General features: G+C 48.6%; 1 protein-coding gene across 1 annotated transcript in view; it reads right to left on the bottom strand.

Annotated features, from left to right (window-relative positions):
* Positions 1-18,488, bottom strand: part of PLXNA2 (plexin A2) — a 215,145-nt gene that overhangs the window by 185,004 nt on the left and 11,653 nt on the right. Inside the window, exon 2 of the mRNA XM_081298858.1 lies at positions 4,107-5,372. Coding sequence (XP_081154984.1) covers positions 4,107-5,294 — 1,188 coding nt within the window. The 5' untranslated portion in view covers positions 5,295-5,372. The remainder of the gene's footprint in view (positions 1-4,106; positions 5,373-18,488) is intronic.

The raw sequence follows: 18,488 nt of genomic DNA, 5'->3' as shown, positions 1-18,488 counted from the left end.
ATTCTCTTCTCCATTCTCAAGGGAATAGAGACTTATTTATTTCTTGTGGTTCCTTGATGTTTTATAGAGATCAGCTGCTCTTGCTACTAGTAGGAACGATGGAGCAGTGGTGTATTCTTTAGGACAGGAAATCAGTTTTTAGGTTAAGCATGACCTTGAACTCTGGGCAAAATGGAGCCCCCACACAGCGGAAGGAATGAGCTTCCTGGGAAGAAGACGCAGCAGTGACATGCTGGTGCCAGCTCACAAGAGATGACTGTGTGCATTTCTGCATTCGGTGACATTGTGTTGGTACTTGAAGTCAGCCATGGGTGGGAATATTTACACCATGGGAAACTGGCAAATGCTGCCAACGACGGCTTTTTCTCCCTGCTCTGCCTGCATAGAGCCAGTTATTTACTATTTACCAGTATATCACTGGGCCAGTGATAGAAACTTCTAGCTCCCTACAAAGGGTGATGGTGTTGTCAGTCACTACCTTTTACATTATCTGCTTCTCCTTTTCATCCTGCAAAGTAGGCAGTAGCTGCGCTGGTAAAAGTTAGCCGATCCACACTGTAGTCCTGTCTTTATTGCTACCCAGAGGCATGACCTTGATATTACATGTAGACTCTCAGCCTCAGTTTTCTCCTCTGTAAAGTACAAGGACTAGACCAGTGATCATCAAGCTTCCTTTCAGCTCCAAGTCCTTGATTTCATGACTTTGGCTTTTTTCCTGTATGTTCTCCAGAAGCTTGTAAAACTACAGAGTCTGAGCATAGTTGTAACTATTGAGAAACAAGATACTGAAGCACAACCAAAACAAAGCCCTGGTAATTGTGGATTTCTCTACATTCTTCCTGACTCTAGAATCTCTAGCTTCATAAATGAAATGGTTTGTACTGAGGCCAAACCCCTGGGATTGGCTGGCATTTCTTTCTCTCCTCTATTTCTTTCTCAACACATTGTTAGATATTCCCAACCACCTGATGCTCCTTTACTTTTGCTCGAAATGGTAAGAGCCTGAAGTATGACTTTCCTTAGAGGTGGGGCGGCTAAACAGAGCTTGAACTCAGAAGTCATTTGGAAGGAACTGAATTCAAACTCCTGCTTTATTGTTTGGAGTTATATGGATTTAAGAAATTTGTGTAGTCTATTGAGTCTTTGTTTTTCCATCTGAAAAATGGAGATGAGAATTCTTGCTTGGTAGAGTCATTGTAAAAACGAAGTGAGCTAACACATAAATGGCCCAGCACAGCCTTTAGCATATGGCTGTTATTCCACGAGTGATAATCCCTTTCCTCGCAATCTTTTCTGAAGGTAAAGCTCAAATTCTTGACCTGAAAGTTCTATGGTAGTTCAGAGATCATTTAAAGCTAAATTCTGGGATTACAGAATCTCTGGTTGATACTTATCCCCCTCAAAGACCACCAAAATACCTCTGGATCCCCAGTTCTGGGATGCTTTTGATAAGACAGACCTGTAAGGGACACTTCCTCTTGCATACCTGCTGTTAAGGCCACACCCAGAAGGTATGACCCAGCGGTGAGGGGTGGAAGGCGAGGGGCTATTCTCTCTGAGGTTTCTGGTCCCTCTGCTGTTACCTCTCTCCCACTGCCTTTGCTGTCCTTTGGTCGCTAGCCCGGGCTTGTCTCTCTGCACCACCACTGGAGCAGAGCAGGGTGTCGTCTTCCTCTTTCCTCTGGCTCAGAAGCATGCAGGAATCAGCAGTTTCCTCCTGACAAGACCCACTCTGGATTATGGGAACCTGGCTGGACTCTGCATGGAGTTAACCCTTGCATCTCCTCTCTGCTTCTCCTGATAGGTTAGGGACATTGATCATAATGTTTCAGTTGGAGATTATCTGGTCCAGCTTCCTCATTTTATAAAAGTAAGATAAGAAAGCAAATAACTGGCTCTTTATTATTATGATTAGAATTAATAATCATAGCTGCCCACTTGTTAAATAAATGCTCATTATGTGCAAGGTATAGAACTGTGCATTTTATGGGCATTTTCTCTTTGGTCCTCATAATAACCATGAAAAGGGGGTAATATTATTTCTATTTTGAAGATAAAAAAATTATGGCTCAGACCAGGTACCTAACTTGCCCAAGGTCACATAGGGCATAAGTGGTAAAAGTAATTTTTAATCTCATCTGTTGGACTTCAAAGCCTATTGCCTTAACCCTTATCCTAGAGGATCGGCACATTAAGAGAGAAACAGAAGCCTAGCTGGGACCTGGTCAATATTCTTTCTCCAGAAGTGGGTTTTGGGTGTAACAGCAGGCACCCTCAACTCCAAGTACTCAGAAGACAGTTGTGTGCCTCAATCTCAGGTTATTTCCCCAGCTGTAGATGCAGAGGCCAAAGCCCTTTGCACAGAAAACTATTTTTAGCACTTGACATACCCTCCAACTGTTAGCTAACATGCCAGGCATGGTGTTAACGTTGTCATATATTTTCTCATCTGATCATCCCATGAGATGGACAACATGCTCCCCATTTCACAGATCAGAATCTAAAGATGTTAAAGTTACTTTTGAAGCAGGAAATAGAACAGATAAGATTTGAACCTTGGTTTTGGTTACAGAAGCCCAAAAACCCTTGATCACTACATTTTGTCAGTCCCCCCCCCCTCTTTCTTTATCCCTTTCTCTCACTAGATTATGAGATCTGAGAGAGTGGTGATCATGTTTTTTTTTTTTTCATGTTTGCATCTCCAGTACCTAGAACAGTGCCTGGAACTCAGATGATTTTCAGTACCCTTTTGTTAAATGGACGGAAAGATGGTAGATGAATGAATAATAGAAGGGTATAGAGATGGAGAGAAGGGAGGTTACAGGAAGGGAGGGAAATAGGAGAGACGGATGAATAGATGGATGGACAGATTAAGAGATTAAGGGAAGCATAAAGGGAAGAGAAATGGAGAGATGGAGGATAGATGAATGAACAGAGAGAGAGGGAAGGGGGAATGGATGGATGCAGGGATAAGTGGATGGAAGGGATGGTGGATCACTTTAATGGTAGCATCCTGACTCTCTGACAAGTGCTTTATTTATTTATTTGTTTATTTATTTATTTATTTTGTCTCTGATTTTCTTTTTTATTTCTTTTTTTTTAGAGAGAGTGAGAGAGGGGAGAGGGGAGAGAGAGAGAGAGAGAGAGAGAGAGAGAGAGAGAGAGAGAATTTTTAATATTTATTTTTTTTTTAGTTCTCGGCGGACACAACATCTTTGTTGGTATGTGGTGCTGAGGATTGAACCCGGGCCACACACATGCCAGGTGAGCGTGCTACCGCTTGAGCCACATCCCCAGCCCGCGTCTCTGATTTTCTTGTCTCTGCTGTCTTCATGTTTAAATCTTGAGGACAGCCTTCTCATCCTTTGCACGGACTCCTGATTTTTCTTTTTCAGTTTTCAAGCTATCTTCAAGTTTGATTTCCTTCCTTCTCCTCTGACTCAGCTACCCAGTGCCCCCTCACTTGGCCCCCACGGTGGCCTATTTCCTGCATGTACACATCGGGTCTCATTCCCTCTGTCCAGCCTCATCTACTGCTCTCTCTCGCTTAGCTAATCTGGCTGCAGTGGCCTCCTTGCAAACAGTCCAGACATGTCCTGAATTCTTTTACTTGCTGCCCCCTCTCTGGAACACTTTCCCCAATACTTGCATGGCTCCCTCTCTTCCCTTGCTCCGTGTTTGCTGCAACACCATTCTCAGTGAGTCAATCCTCTCAGCTAATTACTTTCTCCCTCTCCCTTGTTTGATTTTTTTTCCTCTATAGCAAAGATCACCATTTCGCAGACTGCAAATTTATGTGTTGCATCTTGTTATCTAGTAGGTAAGCTTCATGAGGGCAGGGAGTTTGATTGTGCGGCTCACCAAGCACATAATACAGCACCTGGAATATACTTGGAATTATTTAATGAACTGACAAGTCCCAAGTATCTGGGGTAAGCAAGACCTTGGGTTGTGGGTTTGATACTACTTGGTAATCTGAGCCTAACAATCTTTCTCATTTATAGCCCCTGGAAGTTTGGAAAAGGGGTGTGCAGAGGGACATGGAAAGCAAAGGCAGAGCCCCATGGTGAACAATGGGGAGCAGAGGGGAGCGGGCACCTCCTTACCGCTTTGGTGCACTGCACATCTTTCCCCAGCAGCCAGTTGAGCTCCAAATTGCCCTCGCCCTGGTAGCAGGACTGCAGGCGCTCCTTGATCTGCAAGTTGATGGCCCGGATGGGGAAGGCACAGAGGGCGGAGTCATCGGGTGGATGGTGATACTGCTTCTGCCCTTTGGAGAAGATGGCGAAGAGCACATCATCCTGGCTGCTGATGTTGAAGGCCTGGGCTAGCGCATCCCCGGGCTTGGCGAGGTAAGCAGCTTGCAAGAGGCGGTATTCCACCCCTGCACGTGTGCAGCCGAAGGGCAGAGACACGTAGGAGTGGAACTTGGGGTCATCCTTGCAAAGACGCACGATACGGGAAGTGTAGAAGAGGTCCCCGGCGGAATTGATGGCCACACCCTCGGGGGTTTCGGGCTGGACAGTGAGAAAGTAGACGAAGCCCCCGCTGGCGAAGCCATAGATGTAGAAGATGTCAAAGTGGGAGACCAGGGCCAAGGTGTCAGAGGGGATCTTAATGAGGGAGGAGACGAAATCGCTGTGGAGCTCATAGTCCAGCATGGCTGAGGACTCAGGGTCGCGGGGCAGCTTCCGGCTGGACAGCGTGGGGAAGTAATCCTGCTTGCCGTCCACCGCCGTGCCGATGAAGAGCTTGCCGTCCTCCCCCTCGGAGCGCACGATCACTCCGTACATGGTGCCGGTCTTGTTGACGCTGGACAAGTAGTGCTCCTTCTTGTGGGATGGCTCCACCAAGATGAAGAGGTCATCGAGACGCAGCAGCTTGCAGACGCCCTGGTAGAGGCTGCCACAGGCCAGCAGGCGGTTCTCGGAGTAGTCGATGATGAGCAGCTTGTTGACGTTGTTGGTGAGGGTGAGCACCTCACTGCAGGGCTGCACAATCAGGGGCGGGTAGCAAGACTTGTTGTCCTCCTCCGGCCCTGTCTTATGAGCCACCTGGATGGTCAGGTTGCCCGTTAGCTTGTAGACCCGGTTGATGGCCCCCACATACACCGCCCCTGTCCCGTGGTGCACAGTCAAGTGGTTGAAGGTCCAGTCTCGGTTTTCCGAGTGGAAGGTGCTGAACTGAGGCATGCCGGCTGTTGGGGGGGCCAACAGCACCCAGACCACTGAGAGTAGGACCACAGACCGACTGTCAATCTGTGGGGCCCATGGCCAGGGCCTCCTCTGTTCCATCCTGAGAGGGACAGGGTGGAGGAGACCACTCCTCTGTGTTCTTCTACTCCACTTTCCTGGCTTGGCCCTCACATGGTTCTGGAAAACACAAGGTAGAGTGAGTGGTCAGACTGACAATAAGTTGCAGGGGAAGTGAACTGGATTGCTTGACCCAGGGTCCCAGCCCTGGCTAGCTCTATGAGTCTCTTCCTTCTGTATGTCAGTTTTTCTATTTTTAACATACTTTTTCCCTCTTAGGGATGTTCAGGGAATCCTATTATCTATTTTGGTCTCCAGCCTTTACACTGTAAAATACTTTTTTTTTTTTAAACTTTACAAAGCATCTCTATTTCTGTCCTCTGAAGACATCGTTTTATCTCTCAGAGAGGTTAAAAGACTGCTTAAGTTCACCCAGCCAGTCAATGCCCATGTCAAGACTGAAGCCAGTTTTCCCCACCCAATTGTCAGGTCTTACCCCAGGCGAGTAGACATCTCTCCTGGTTTTTAAAAGCTTGTTAGGAAGCCCTCCTCCTTCCTGTTCTCCTGAGAGTCTGATATCACAAATAAAATTCCTTCTTATTTCAGACTCCAATTGCCTCACACTGCTGTGCTTTTTTACTTTTACCCTGAGTGAAGATGGTGCCCCTCGGCCTCTTCTCCAGAAAGAAGCACCCCCGATCTTTAGCTGTTAAATGTGCTGTACCCAGTAAGACTGGGATTCTCATAAGTGCCATTCAGGAGCCTGAAAAGCCTTCAAGGGAAGGGTAGCCAACTCCTATCCCTTTGACTAGAGAATGTGCAGCCACTGCCTCCCAGGAGCCAGGTGGCCAGGTCCTGGGGACACTTTCAACTTCTCAGCAGGTGGAAACACGGGGAGCTGGTCTTGCTAAAGGGTCTGGCTATCTGGGTCCAGTTTCAGTCACCTGGGGTAGGAGCTCTGGGTTGGGAACATGTGAGGAGGAGCAGAGAGAGGCAAGCTGAGATCAGTCTCATCCAGCCACACAGAGGCCTCCCAAGTGCTCAGGCATCCGTGAAATCAACACTGGGCCCCAGTGGCCATGCCCCAAGCCCTGTCTCCAGCCCTGACTGCTTGACTCCTGTCTGCATTCCAAGGAAGCTGCCCAGAGAGCTGGGTAGGGCTCCAGAGGACAGCCTGCAGAGACAGTCCCCCACCCCAGGCAAGAGGGTGGGAGGGCAGAGAGTGAAGCCAGTGGTGATCATGCTGTTCCTGACTTTCAGGGAGAGGGACAGTAGCTACATGGCAGCAACACCAGGAGGAGGAAGCAGTGAGCTGTCTGGCAGAGAGATCTTTTCTCCAGCTGGACAGATCACCCGGCAACCTCCTCAGACAAGTCCAGACAGAACTCTGGGCACAGGAGGAGGCAGGAATGGAAATGGTCAAGCAGGGGATGGAGGATTTGCTCTGAGGCAGCTTAGAGAGCCCAATCTGTCCCTTCTACTCCGCAATCTGGCTGGACTGGGTTGTCATTAGAACAGACACCACTTTGAGAATCCCTACCAGTTTTTTCTGTATGTATTTAGAAATTCCTCTTCCTGCTCCTCAACTTTGTATCCGAGACCTGGCAGCTACCATAGTGTCAAGGGAGGTCCCACCTAACTAACTGCTCCCTCTAACTAGACTCCACCGGGGTGTTTTGGGGTGACTCAGGAGGCCTTGTGCTTCCTTGGAAAGAGGAAAGCAGCAGGAGACTCAGGCTGACCTCAGCTACTCCGCCACAGCCCTTCCGGCCCCACGCGCACACACCACACCGGCAAAGGCTCCCAATAGACACAGCTTTCGGTTTGAAAACCAGAAGTTATTTTTAGCTATGTCCTGAGGCTGGTAGCAGGACGTGAATTCCTCAAGAGGAGCTGCGGAAAGGAAATAACAGAATCCTCAAATTCTCCAGCTGGACAGGGAATTGCAAGAGATGGTTCTTTGTAAATCTCTCCCCTGGGTAGGAAAGTTTCTTTAGCTACAGGTGGAGAGTAGTGTCCCACCATGAGTGGTGAGAAGGAGGCTAATTGTCAGCACACTGTGCCTGGGGTTTTGTGTTCAGGAAAGAGCTCTCTGAAACACAATTGCACTGAATTTGTGCAGAGGATAATCCTGCTTTCTCCACAACATACATGCACATAGGTGTTTAGCTTGTGTGTGTGCAGGGGAGGGGTTCTGGTAGTGGAGCTAATATCAAAGAACATGTGTGAAGTTAAAAATCAATCATCTCACCTCCCTTCAGAATATCCTCTCAAGATATAGTTTAAATAGTGAGTGGCTTTTGTTGTTAGAATTGGGAACAAGTTTGGGACCTTGGGCAACTTGAGCCTCATCTCCCTTTCTGGTAGAATGGGGATGATTACAGTACCTAGCTCTCTGGACCCCATGAAAGTTAATGTGATAATGTGGAGAGAGCTTAGCATGGCTGCTGATACACAATGAGCACTTCACTCTTATTAGTTGTTATTATTATCATTGAAAGCTCCCAGAGAAACAGCACTTTAGAAATCCTGCCAGAGCGCTCCTTCTCTTTTTGATTATATTTATTCTTCCTTCCCAAGGGATGAGCATTATGAGTGGATCTTGGCTCCACACCCCTCCCTGACCGGTGTCAGAACTCAATCGGGGAAGCAGGTGGTAGGAAAAGGGAAGAGACTCAAGATGATCACCTCTGTCATACTACTTGCACCAGTCCCAATATAGCCTCACCATAGACTTCAGGGAGGCTGGTAGAAGTGCAGGACCATGGCAGCTGGACTGAGAATAGGACACTTGGCCTGATGACTAGAAAGCATGGAGTCACAGGGCAGGAGGAAGACTGGAACCCTGAGTTAATCTGTGCCTGTTGTCATTCATGAATTGTACCTGTGGCTTTAGACTGATCTAGCATCTCCCTGAGCCCTATTTCTTGATCTTAAAACAGAGTATGTTGAATTAGTCAACCTGTAAGATTTCTTCTTCCAGATGAAATGAGGACTTGAGGCCTGGTTCCTTCAGTGCCTGGAGTCTCAGATTCTGATAGCAGCTACAGTCCTTCTCTCCTACCTGGTGAGGCTCATTAGGCTAGGTGTTCTCAACAGATGGCTACAGTCTGCCCCTTTTCCTCTCACCCCTCTAGCAGCATCTGTTCTGGGACACTCTGGTGCTGGTGACCAGCCAGGGAATGCATCCCACAGGGCCCAGTGACCACCCACTCTGGGACAGCTGTTGCTCAACATAGAATAGCCAAGAGGAGGGATGCTCTCGTGCTGTGGCGGGTAAAGGGGAGGTTTGCAACCCACCTTGTGAGTATGCGCTTCACAAGGACAGTGATTGCCAGACCAAGAAAGAACCTCCTTATTACCATGCCAGAATTGATGTTATCAAGTGAATCTTCTAAAACAAGGCTCCAGGGACAAGTGTCAGGCCTCCTGTGTGAGTTCAGAGTAAGTGAAAGGATGCCCACCTTAGTGTCTTTGATGCATGATGGTGTCACAGTTAAGTGCAGGAGCTCTGGATTTAGATGCTGAGATTCAAACAGAGCTATAGCTTTGTAAACGTGGTCAAGGTACTTGGCCATTCTGTGATGCCATCTCACTGCTTATCAAAATGGGTTTAGTACCAGCATCTGCCATGCAGGATTATTAGGATGAAATCAATGAACATCTATAAAGAGCTTAGAACAGTGCCCAACCCATTTTAAGTGTTCAGGATATACTAGCTTTTATTATTAGCAAGTATGTGTTGATATTTCCAGTTCCTCTCCTCTCCTCCATCCACCCCATGATCTGTCTTAGAATGAATTTCCATCCTCAGTTTGGTAAAAGCCAGGGAACATATATCATGACCTCATGCACCTAGCATTTCCTCGTAACCCCTATTTTCTGCTAGCACCCGCCTCAGGGTTTTCTTTTTAATAACAATGCCCTCTTCAATCACATCTTCTCTCTCTGTTTAGCTTATGAAGTCACTTGTCACATGCATTCTCAAGAGCCAAAACTGGCCTAGCTTCTGTTTTTCTATCAACTTCCCTCTCCCCCACGGCTATTCTCAAACCAGGACATGCTTCTTTGGGACTCTCACCTTATCTGCAGAGCCTCCCATTACATCTTAGAATGCTCCCCATGCCAAGGAGAAGGCATGTTTGCCTCTTTGCGAAGCAAATGCCATTAAATATTTTATTGGGAGGGCCTGATGACACCATCTCCCTCTCAGGATCCAGGAGGCAGGTGTTGGTGACAGCCAGTGAAGCCATCTGATCCCTTCCTGTTCAGCTGCTGCAGGCATCAGGGGCAAAGCACAGGGGAAATGACAATCAGCCATTTGCAGTTCAGCTCAGTAGAAGGTTATCTCTGCCACCCTGTTCTGAAGCTTTTCAGAAGGTCTAGGTGTTGGTGCTCCACGTTTTACTCATTGGGAATGGAGCTGGGGGCAGAGTAGGGCTCAGAGTTGGATACAGTTCTGCCAGATTGAGCTACAAGTTCACATTAGTAGATCTCACGCCTTGGGACCCACCTGTAGACCCACCATCACCACTCCCTCCATTGCCATCACCGCTGTCACCACCATCATCTTCTCCAGCACCATCAAAATGGTAGCAGTAAATGGTGCCGATTACTATGACTGCACTTATGGGTGGGGACCAAAGCCAGGATCCTGAGGAGCCAGATGGAGATGGGGAAAACTCAGCATGGAAATGAGGGCTGAGAGATCAGAGAAGAGTTGGAAGCTGCTCCTGGAACCCACCGCACCTCCTGCTTCTCTGTGGCACAGGGAAGTCCATCGTCTTCCCGGCTCACCTTTCTAACTAGCTGTGTGAGCAGGACTTTGGGGGTGGGGGGGGTGGGTGCTGGATGGCTAGGAGATTACTCCAACTCACCACTTTTATTTTTTTCAGATGAGGAAATCAAAGTCTGTAGAAAGAAAAATCAATTGTTCAAGGTGACTCAGAATGAGTCAGGGACAAGTTGCAATCAGAACCCAGACCTTTGTGACAAGAAATCTGGGACTTACTTCCTAGGTGGAAGGGTTCTGGGAGGTGGCTGTCCTGTTAGGGCAAAAAACGGTGCCTTTGATGGTGGCTCCAAGTGAGGGTGGCCCTCACTGGGCCTGCGCTGGGAGATGGCAGATTCAAAGAGGTGCAGGATGAAGGGGCAGAGAGACGAAAGAGATGTTGTCGGAATGGCTCCCTTTCCTTTCAGGGGAGAATGACCTCCTCTAGCCTCTTGTAGCTCAGGCAGGCCCAAGAAAATGTCACACTGAGGAATGTTACCTACATTGTGTTGGGGGAGGGGGCTAGGGTGTCCTGTGCCATATCCCTCTGCAGATGTGGAGCCTGATGGAAAAGGGGAAAGGGTAAGCATGAAAATGAGGGCTGTGAGGTCAGGGAAGAGTTGGCAGCTGCTCCTAAGACCCACCTGGCCTCCTGCCTCTCTGTGGCAGAGGGGACAGGTCAGATTTCATCTAAGCACAGAATGCTGCTCCCTCTTACAAGAGTTAGAGCATTAGAAGAAACAGAAGGTAGGTATTCAGGGATTCAGCCTATCTAGAAAGGATCCTGGGCATGCACTGCCAAGGAGATTGTGGAATTTGCTGACACTGAATTTTCTTGCTGGCTGTCTAGGAACAAGTTTACCCAGAGGCAGGGGATGGGTCCTGGTCCTGATGATGTCAGAAGGCTCCTTTTGGTTTCAGATTTCTATGCATTCAAATCCATAAGGATTATCATCTAAATGTGAGATTCTGAGGCCCCTGCTTGTTCCATGTGAGTGGAGTGGTGCTGAAGGGCCCATCTGAAGGTCCCTTGGGCAGTAGAACGTGCAAACATTCCAGTGTCATTGTAACTCGGACCTCAGAGGTAGTCCAGGCACGTTGGGCAGCACAAGGTGAGGAAGAGGTCGAACGTGGAGGCCCCGGGTGACGCCTGCAGCTGAAAGGCCTCAATTAGAGTGAAAGGAGTTATCTGGTATTTAAATAATTATTAGATTGAAGGAATAATCATGGGTTTGAGCTGATTTTTTCCCCACTGTCACCCTGATGGCGTCTATAATATTATTATTCAAATGCCCATGCTTCTCATTGAGAAGGGACCAAGAGAGAGAGGGAGGGTGGGGGAGGGGTGGGGAGCAGCAAGGGGGTGGGGAGAGCTGCTCATTTAATCTCCATGTGACAGGGCTGCAGGAGGTACGATTAGTCTTTTTCTTATTTCAGCTGTCACTCATGCACAGACACCAAGATTGTTATTAGCGTTATTTTATGCACGCGATTTAAAGGGAAAGGGGGGGAGGGGTGTGGGGTGAGAGGGAGAATTTCCTACTGAAAATAACGGGACCAAAGGAACAATTTAGATGTCACTGCTCTACCAGCTGCGTTTGCTTCATTAATCGAATGTCATTTTCCCCCTAGACTCTGTGCTGTTATGTGAAGCTAAGTGGCTAGACCTCACTCCAGAGCAGAGGATAAGGAAGGGGAGAGGGGAGAGGAAGGGAGAGGGGAGAGGGGAGAAAAACGGAGCTCTTGCCCGTTGGCACCCTTGGCATGTCCTGAGGTGAGGTAGGTGATACTAGGGCTCCTCCAGGGTGGGTCAAGGCAGCTTGGAGGGAAAATTTCTACCCAATCAACCTTTCTCACTATGAGAAGTGAGAGACGGGCCTCTACTTGTCTTCACAGACACAATTCATTTCACAGGTGGGATAAAGTAGATTCAATTTCCAATAACCAGAGAGCCCAAGAAGGAAATTTGGGGTACTTCACCAGTCCCCATCAGTAATGAGGGAAGAAGCCGCTTTCAGGTGGGCACCTGGGCTGCCTGACCAGGGCTGTGTGTAACTCTCTGTTCTGGCAAAAGTCCTTGGATCCTACAAAACGGCATGACAGTGACAGGCTAGGTGTGACCCCAGTAGTGAGCAGGGGCAACACACTAGTATCAGGACTGGGTTTGGGGCAAAAAAAATGTGGGACAACAGGTGTTAAAGTTTGAATTGTGTCCTCTGTGTTGAAGTCCTAACCCCAGGACCTCAGAGTGTGACTGTCTTTGGAGCAAGGATCTTTGCAGAGGTAGTGCAGTTAACATGAGGATGTGACAGGAGGCTGTATGTCTGGTGTTCTCATAAGAAGAGGAAATGCTGGCCCAAAGACAAAGGTACACGAAGGCACAACAATGTGAAGAGGCATAGGTGGAAGACATCCTCTACAAGCCAAGGACAGAAGCCTGGAGCGAATGTCTCCCTCACAGCCCTCAAAAGGACTCAACCTCTCAGACTCCTTGATGTTGGACTTCCCAGCCTTCTGAACACAGAGAAAGTGTCTCTTGTTAAAGCCACGTGGCCTGTGATACTTTGCTACAGCAACCCTGATGAACTAATGCAGCAGGGACGAGTGATGGATTTTAACTTTTCTGCTCAGGAATTCTCTTTTAAAGAAAAGGGGTATGTGCACATGCATGCTTGTGCGTAGCGGGTGGGTCTAAATGGCCACAGGGCTGGGCACTGTAGAGATGCAGAGCTTGAACATCTCCATGAGAACCCAGGGCAGCCAACCGTGCTTATTTAACTCCCCAGGAAGATAGTGGCTCAGACAACCCACTTGCTGGGCACATCACATCTCTGGGATGAGGATGAGGTTTGTTGATCTCTGTTTTTCCTGCTGAGTGGGTCTTACTGTTTTTGGCCTCTCCTGCCCATGTCCTCAGCTTCTGCCCAGGAGAGTAACTTTGTCACTTGCCAGATCCCAAGAACACATGATGAGATATTTTGCAACTCCCAGGGAGAGATTTTGCTTCGTTCCCACCCCAGCTCCTCCTTCACTATGGGCCTTTATCCTGGGACCACTGCTTTTCATACCAGGGGGGAGTTTCTGGTGTATTTTTTTCCCAGGTCTCTCAGTGGGTTCTGATTGAGCCCTGGAAACCACACCAGCTCTCCCAGGGCCTTAGAAAAACATCCAGTGTTTGTCCTCTCCTTGCGTGGGCTATAAAAGTTTGGAGTTGTCTCCCTGAATTATGAAGGGTTCTAAGATGAGTGCTTATTTGAGGGGCTGGCAGTGGGGAGGGGATGGCTCTGGTCCTTTCTGGGGCACAGACTGGGCTGGATTTGCAAAGTCAAAATAAGATTCATTACCCTGGGGCCGGAGCAGGGAGATACACCGTCTGACCCTGCAGACCCGCCCCATATGTCATGGGCCTGTCAGAAATCTCCCAGAATTCCCTTTATTATCTAAAGGTCGCCACCCGGGCAGAGCTGAGAGAGCCGCATGGTATAAACTAAACTACAAGAGCAATCAATTTCAAGCAGCTGCCTTTTCTGACACCCCCTATCCTGCTCCCCCTTCCTGCGGCTCTGTCCTCTTCAACCCCCTCTAGGGGACAGCCAGGGAGAAGGGCTGACTTGCTATGGTCACCTCCCTCCTGGGTCAGAAAGAATTTCTGCAAATAAGCAGGGCGCTGAGGCTATGAGAGGCAAGTCCCGGGAGTGTGCCTTTCCTCTGCACTAAATGGGGCTGGGAAGAGGTCCCCCACATCTCCCCTAATCCTAGGCAGGATCCTGTTTAAACCTGGTGGTGGTGTTCTGATAGGCATGACTGGCTTAACTAACAGGAAAAGGAATCCCCAGTTCCTTCCAAAGGCAGACAAAGGATGAAAGAGGGGATATGACTTTGCTAAGTCAAGTCAAAATTCATGTTAAGGGACTTCATATCCTAAGGCCCATGAGTAGCATGATAATAGCAACTCCTATTTGTTTTTTATAACAAAATCAATAAAGAGTAGCTGCTACCATTATTATTACCAATCATCTGCTATGTGGCATGCTGTGCTCTGAATATACACTACTGATACTTTTGTGATTGCCTTGCAAAGTGGCTATGAACATCCCCACTTCACAGATGAAGGCACTGAGTCTTAGCAGGCTTGAATACCTTGACCAGGAGCACTCAGCTAGGAAGCAGAGCTTTCTGAGGCCCAGGTTTTCCCCTTTATTACACATTGTCTAGATTTTTTAAAATTTATTTTTCAGTCAAATGTTCTTATCACCAATCAGGGAAAATTCACCAAAATGTTAAATAAGACTTGGTGAGTCTTTCACTTTAAAGGTCACATCTTGAGGTCCTACAGTTCCATTGACGTCTATCCTGAGCTGATCCTGTGTTTTGGAAATGGAGCTGGGCTAGAGTCGGGGCTGGCAGGAGCCGTGGTTATCAGTTATCAGGTGGGGTCCGGGGCTCTTTTGTGGCAAGAGGTTTTATAGCTGCTGTTGTCGTCAAGAGAAATCTCACATGATGTTTTCAAGGAGCCTGGGAAAGCTATCTTCTGCCTTCTCCTCTCATCCTTACTATACAAGGGAGAGCTGGGGCCTCTTCAAGATTGAAACGGGGCAGGAGAGCGGGTTAAAAAGTGCCCAACCAAATGATTAAATAAATTACAGTTACTCCACATAATGGCATATTATGCTGCCATTAAACATAATGTTTTCAAAGAATAATGACATGGCTCCAATTCACACTAGTGGGAGGGAACAAGAGAAACAAAGGACCGGGGAGGGCAAAGCCCAAGGAAGTACCAGGCACTCATCTGAATGGTGGTCCCTGGGCTGACCCTAAAACCCCACCTTCTCCCCTCCCCCACCCCAGCTGTCCACATCTTTTTCCTCTTGAAGAAAAATATTAACAGACCCAGGAGAACCCAGGTGAAGTGCTTCCTGCTTTCTCTTGCAGACCACCCTTCCTTTCTGTGCTCAGTGGCTTCCTGCAGCCAGCCCCTGACAAGTTCCAGGGACAAGGAGCACTCTCCATTCCTGATGCTTCCACTCCGTGTCAGGGAAAGTGGCCATTGGTGCAAGATCAAGGTGCAATTCTTAGTGCTGTCCATTCCCAGAAGCTAGGGTTCCCCCAAATTCACAAGGGTGGCCTCTTTCCCTAGAAGCCTGGCATTGCCTCTCCAAAAATGATTCCATCCAGGCCTTCCTCTGCTATGGACCCTGCTGAAAGCCACTGGCTTGGTAAGACCCAGGACAGACATTCCGCCACGTATGTCTCTGGCCGCTTTGTGTCTTCTGCCTCAGCCCTCCTGTGTCACTTAGGCAGGCCCACGACCAAAGGACTAGGATTCACCTGTGGAAACACATACCTTCTGCTGTTGTCCAAACTGGCTCAGAACCCCAAGTACCTGAGTTCAAGTCCCTTGCAGTCTGATGCCCAACTCTCCCAGAAGGATTCTACTCGCAACAAACTGGTTTGTTTGCTGAGTCCCCCAAACACCTGGCTCAGTGTCACCTTTGCAGTGCCCTCTCCCTAGAATGTTGGTCTCCACTTTCTTCTTTGCCTATGCAAACCTGCCCATCCTTCAAAGCTCTCTCTCTCAAGTCAGTTTAAAACTGCTGGTTCGGCATGCTCTTGATATTAGGACATACTGCACACAGCCTTGAGGCTCTGTCTCTCTTTTTTTTTAATGTGACTATGTCTGATCTTCTCATTGAGACAGAGGCTCTTTGAGGACAGGAATAGTACCTTCTGCTTCTTGGCGTGCCGTGCAATGCTGGCACGGACACTTTCACTCCAGACTTTCACTCAGTCTGAATTGTGGAGAGAGAACACAGGGCACTCTCTTGATTTTGTCAGCTGACACCATCCCTGCTAATCTACTCTAAGAAATGGTTTGAACTAACATGCTTGGCCCAGAGACTTGTCATCCGAAATCTTTGAGAGGCAGTGGAGAAGGGAGAAAACATTTCAGGAAGGATCCTGGCTCTTGTTTACCATGAACCCACTGGGTGAAGATCAAGTTCACTGGCTAGGTGGATGAAGTGGGGGAAAAACGAAGAACAGGACTATCCCACCTGTCTTGGAAGGATTCATTATCCAGACTTTTACTAGAAAGTGTGGGTAAGAGAGCTCCAGAGCCACATTCCATCTAATAAAATAAGAAGTGTATAATATTAGTAAGTGGTGAATTGATAAAATGATCAAGAGCAGAGTGAGGTGGGGAGAGACTTGTCTAGGAAGGTTTAAAATGGGGTGTATCCATAAGGAGGTCAGATTCACTCTGGTACATGCTGCCAGGCAGCAGGTGCAGAGAAAAGACCATGGCCTTTGGAGACAGCCCTGGGCTCAAGTCTTGTTCTCCCACTAATTAGTTGGGTGACCCTGCACATGTTACTTAGCCTTTTGAAGGGAGCCTCACTTTCCTCGGCTGTAAAGTGACACCTCGTGGGGTTGTGGTGAGACTCAATGGGATGATGATGATGAAAGTGTTTTGTCAACTCTATGGCTTTGAGTAAACACCAGCTACTCTTGTTTCTGTTTTTGGAGAAACACTAGACAAGGGCACCAACCTTCAGCTCTGAGGCAGGGCCATCGTTGAGCAGTGGAATTAGCTCCTGAGACCCGGCCCTCATGGATGGTTCCCCTCTCACCTCAGGAACTTTGAATGATTTAAGGACCACTTGTGCTGGTTTTGCTGACTTTTCCAGGCACCTATGTCAGGAAAGGAGGGAGCAAAGGAGGAAAGAGGAAGGTGGGAAGCAGGTCATGGGGAGGAGGAGATCTCCACCCCCCACATCTCCTTTCTCTGCTTTTCTGAGCCAGTAGCCAGCCACTGAATGGAAGCTTCACCTCCTTTTCATGAGGAAGCATCCTAAGGGGACTGTGTCCTACCCCGATCCTTCCCATCTTCAGTTCCTATTATTTTTCTCTCTTTATCTGAGACTTCTGCTCCAGCAGAACAGATCCTGAGCTGTCAAGCAGCCTCTCTTAGGTGGCAGGTGTGTTCACACTCACGCACCCAGCAGGGGACGTGCGGTAGTGCTGCATAAAAGGGACACATGGAAACAGAGGGTGGTTGGAATTCCAGGCAGAGGTCTGGCTCTTTCAGGGCTCCTTCTGTGCAGAGATGCACATGGGCTGGGCCTGGGGAACGCTTAAATACCCTCAGCTCCTTGACAAGGAAGCAGGGGAGACAGACTTTGGAGGCCCCTGAAGCTCTATCTGCACCGGAGGGATGGATGTCTAGGACCCTTCAGCTCTCCTGTGAGGGAATGTGAAGGGCGTAATTATCTGAGGCTGGGACATGCAGAAGAATGTGCTGAAGGGAAGCAGGGGCTATGTCAGGCTGGCTGGGCTGGGCGGGAGGACCCGGGCTCAGAGATGAAAAGAACTCCCCGAGTGAGAAGCAGGCACGGGATGATGAATGGGGTGTGAGAGAGCAGCCTAGAAAAGGGTAAACAGCCAGGAGGGAACCAGGAGGGACTGGGAGGGAGGGCTGGGGTGAGGAGAAAGAATGTCGAGGTCAAAGAGCAAAGAAAATGCTCCTGCAATGATTGACTCAAGATCCAGCACGTTACACACCCGGATGGATGCACATGTGCGCACAGATGTGCGGCCACCCGCCCGCCCTCCCCTCCACAGCCCTAGATGGGGGTGAGCAAGCCTGCCTCCTCCCAAGCACACCCCCTCCCTTCAGGAAAACCGGTCTTCTGATATGTTTTTTTGTTTTCTCTTTATACAGTGATCGTATCGTTCCCTAAGAATGTCACCTATATCGTCTCCTCTGTATGCCCCTCCTGCAATCCTGAGGGTGGCAGTGGCCTGAGCATCACTATTTTATAGGTGATAAGACTTAGGTATATTTGAGGTTAAATGTTTTGGTTAAGGGACTGGATCCAGAAGGAGGCCTTGGCTTCAGGGCTCCAGTAGTTAAACATGTTACCCTATTTCTCAGCTGTCTGGAGTTGCAGGCTAGCTAACTGATACTGCAAAGGAGATATCATGTACTCCAGAGGTCACTCTTTGCTTCCAGGTAGGCAATACTGTGCTCATAGAGGCGGGGGTTGGGGGGGATCCTGTTACCACTCTTTGGGAATGGAGGGGGCCTATAAAAAGCCACAACTCAGTGTTAAGCTCTGGGGAGACCCCTTGTGAAATTTGGGAGCAAAAGGCCAGGGACTGGGAGCTGTTGAATGCCACTTGGCTCCTGCTCAATGCTGGCTGGTGAGAAGGTTGGGCAAGGGTTAAGGCCTAGCGATAGTCCCAGGAGCCTGCCCAGGTGGTGGCAGATGGAAAGAATCCAGAAGCACAAATTTTTACAGAGTGACACTACTGTGCTAAAGTCCCCCTTCCTCGATTTGTCCTTATCTGTGAGCAGCAAGTCCCCTGACAGCTTCCCTTCTAAAGACCTCAGTCCCTGCGGCCAGCCCCAGATGCCAGTGGCTCCTACATGCCTTCCTGAGGCTTCTCTCCCCCACCCACCT

This window comes from Spermophilus citellus (assembly GCF_964194105.1).
Source record: "Spermophilus citellus genome assembly, chromosome: 6".
NCBI classification, from domain to species: domain Eukaryota; kingdom Metazoa; phylum Chordata; class Mammalia; order Rodentia; family Sciuridae; genus Spermophilus; species Spermophilus citellus.
This window is presented reverse-complemented; position numbering and strand designations above follow the sequence as displayed.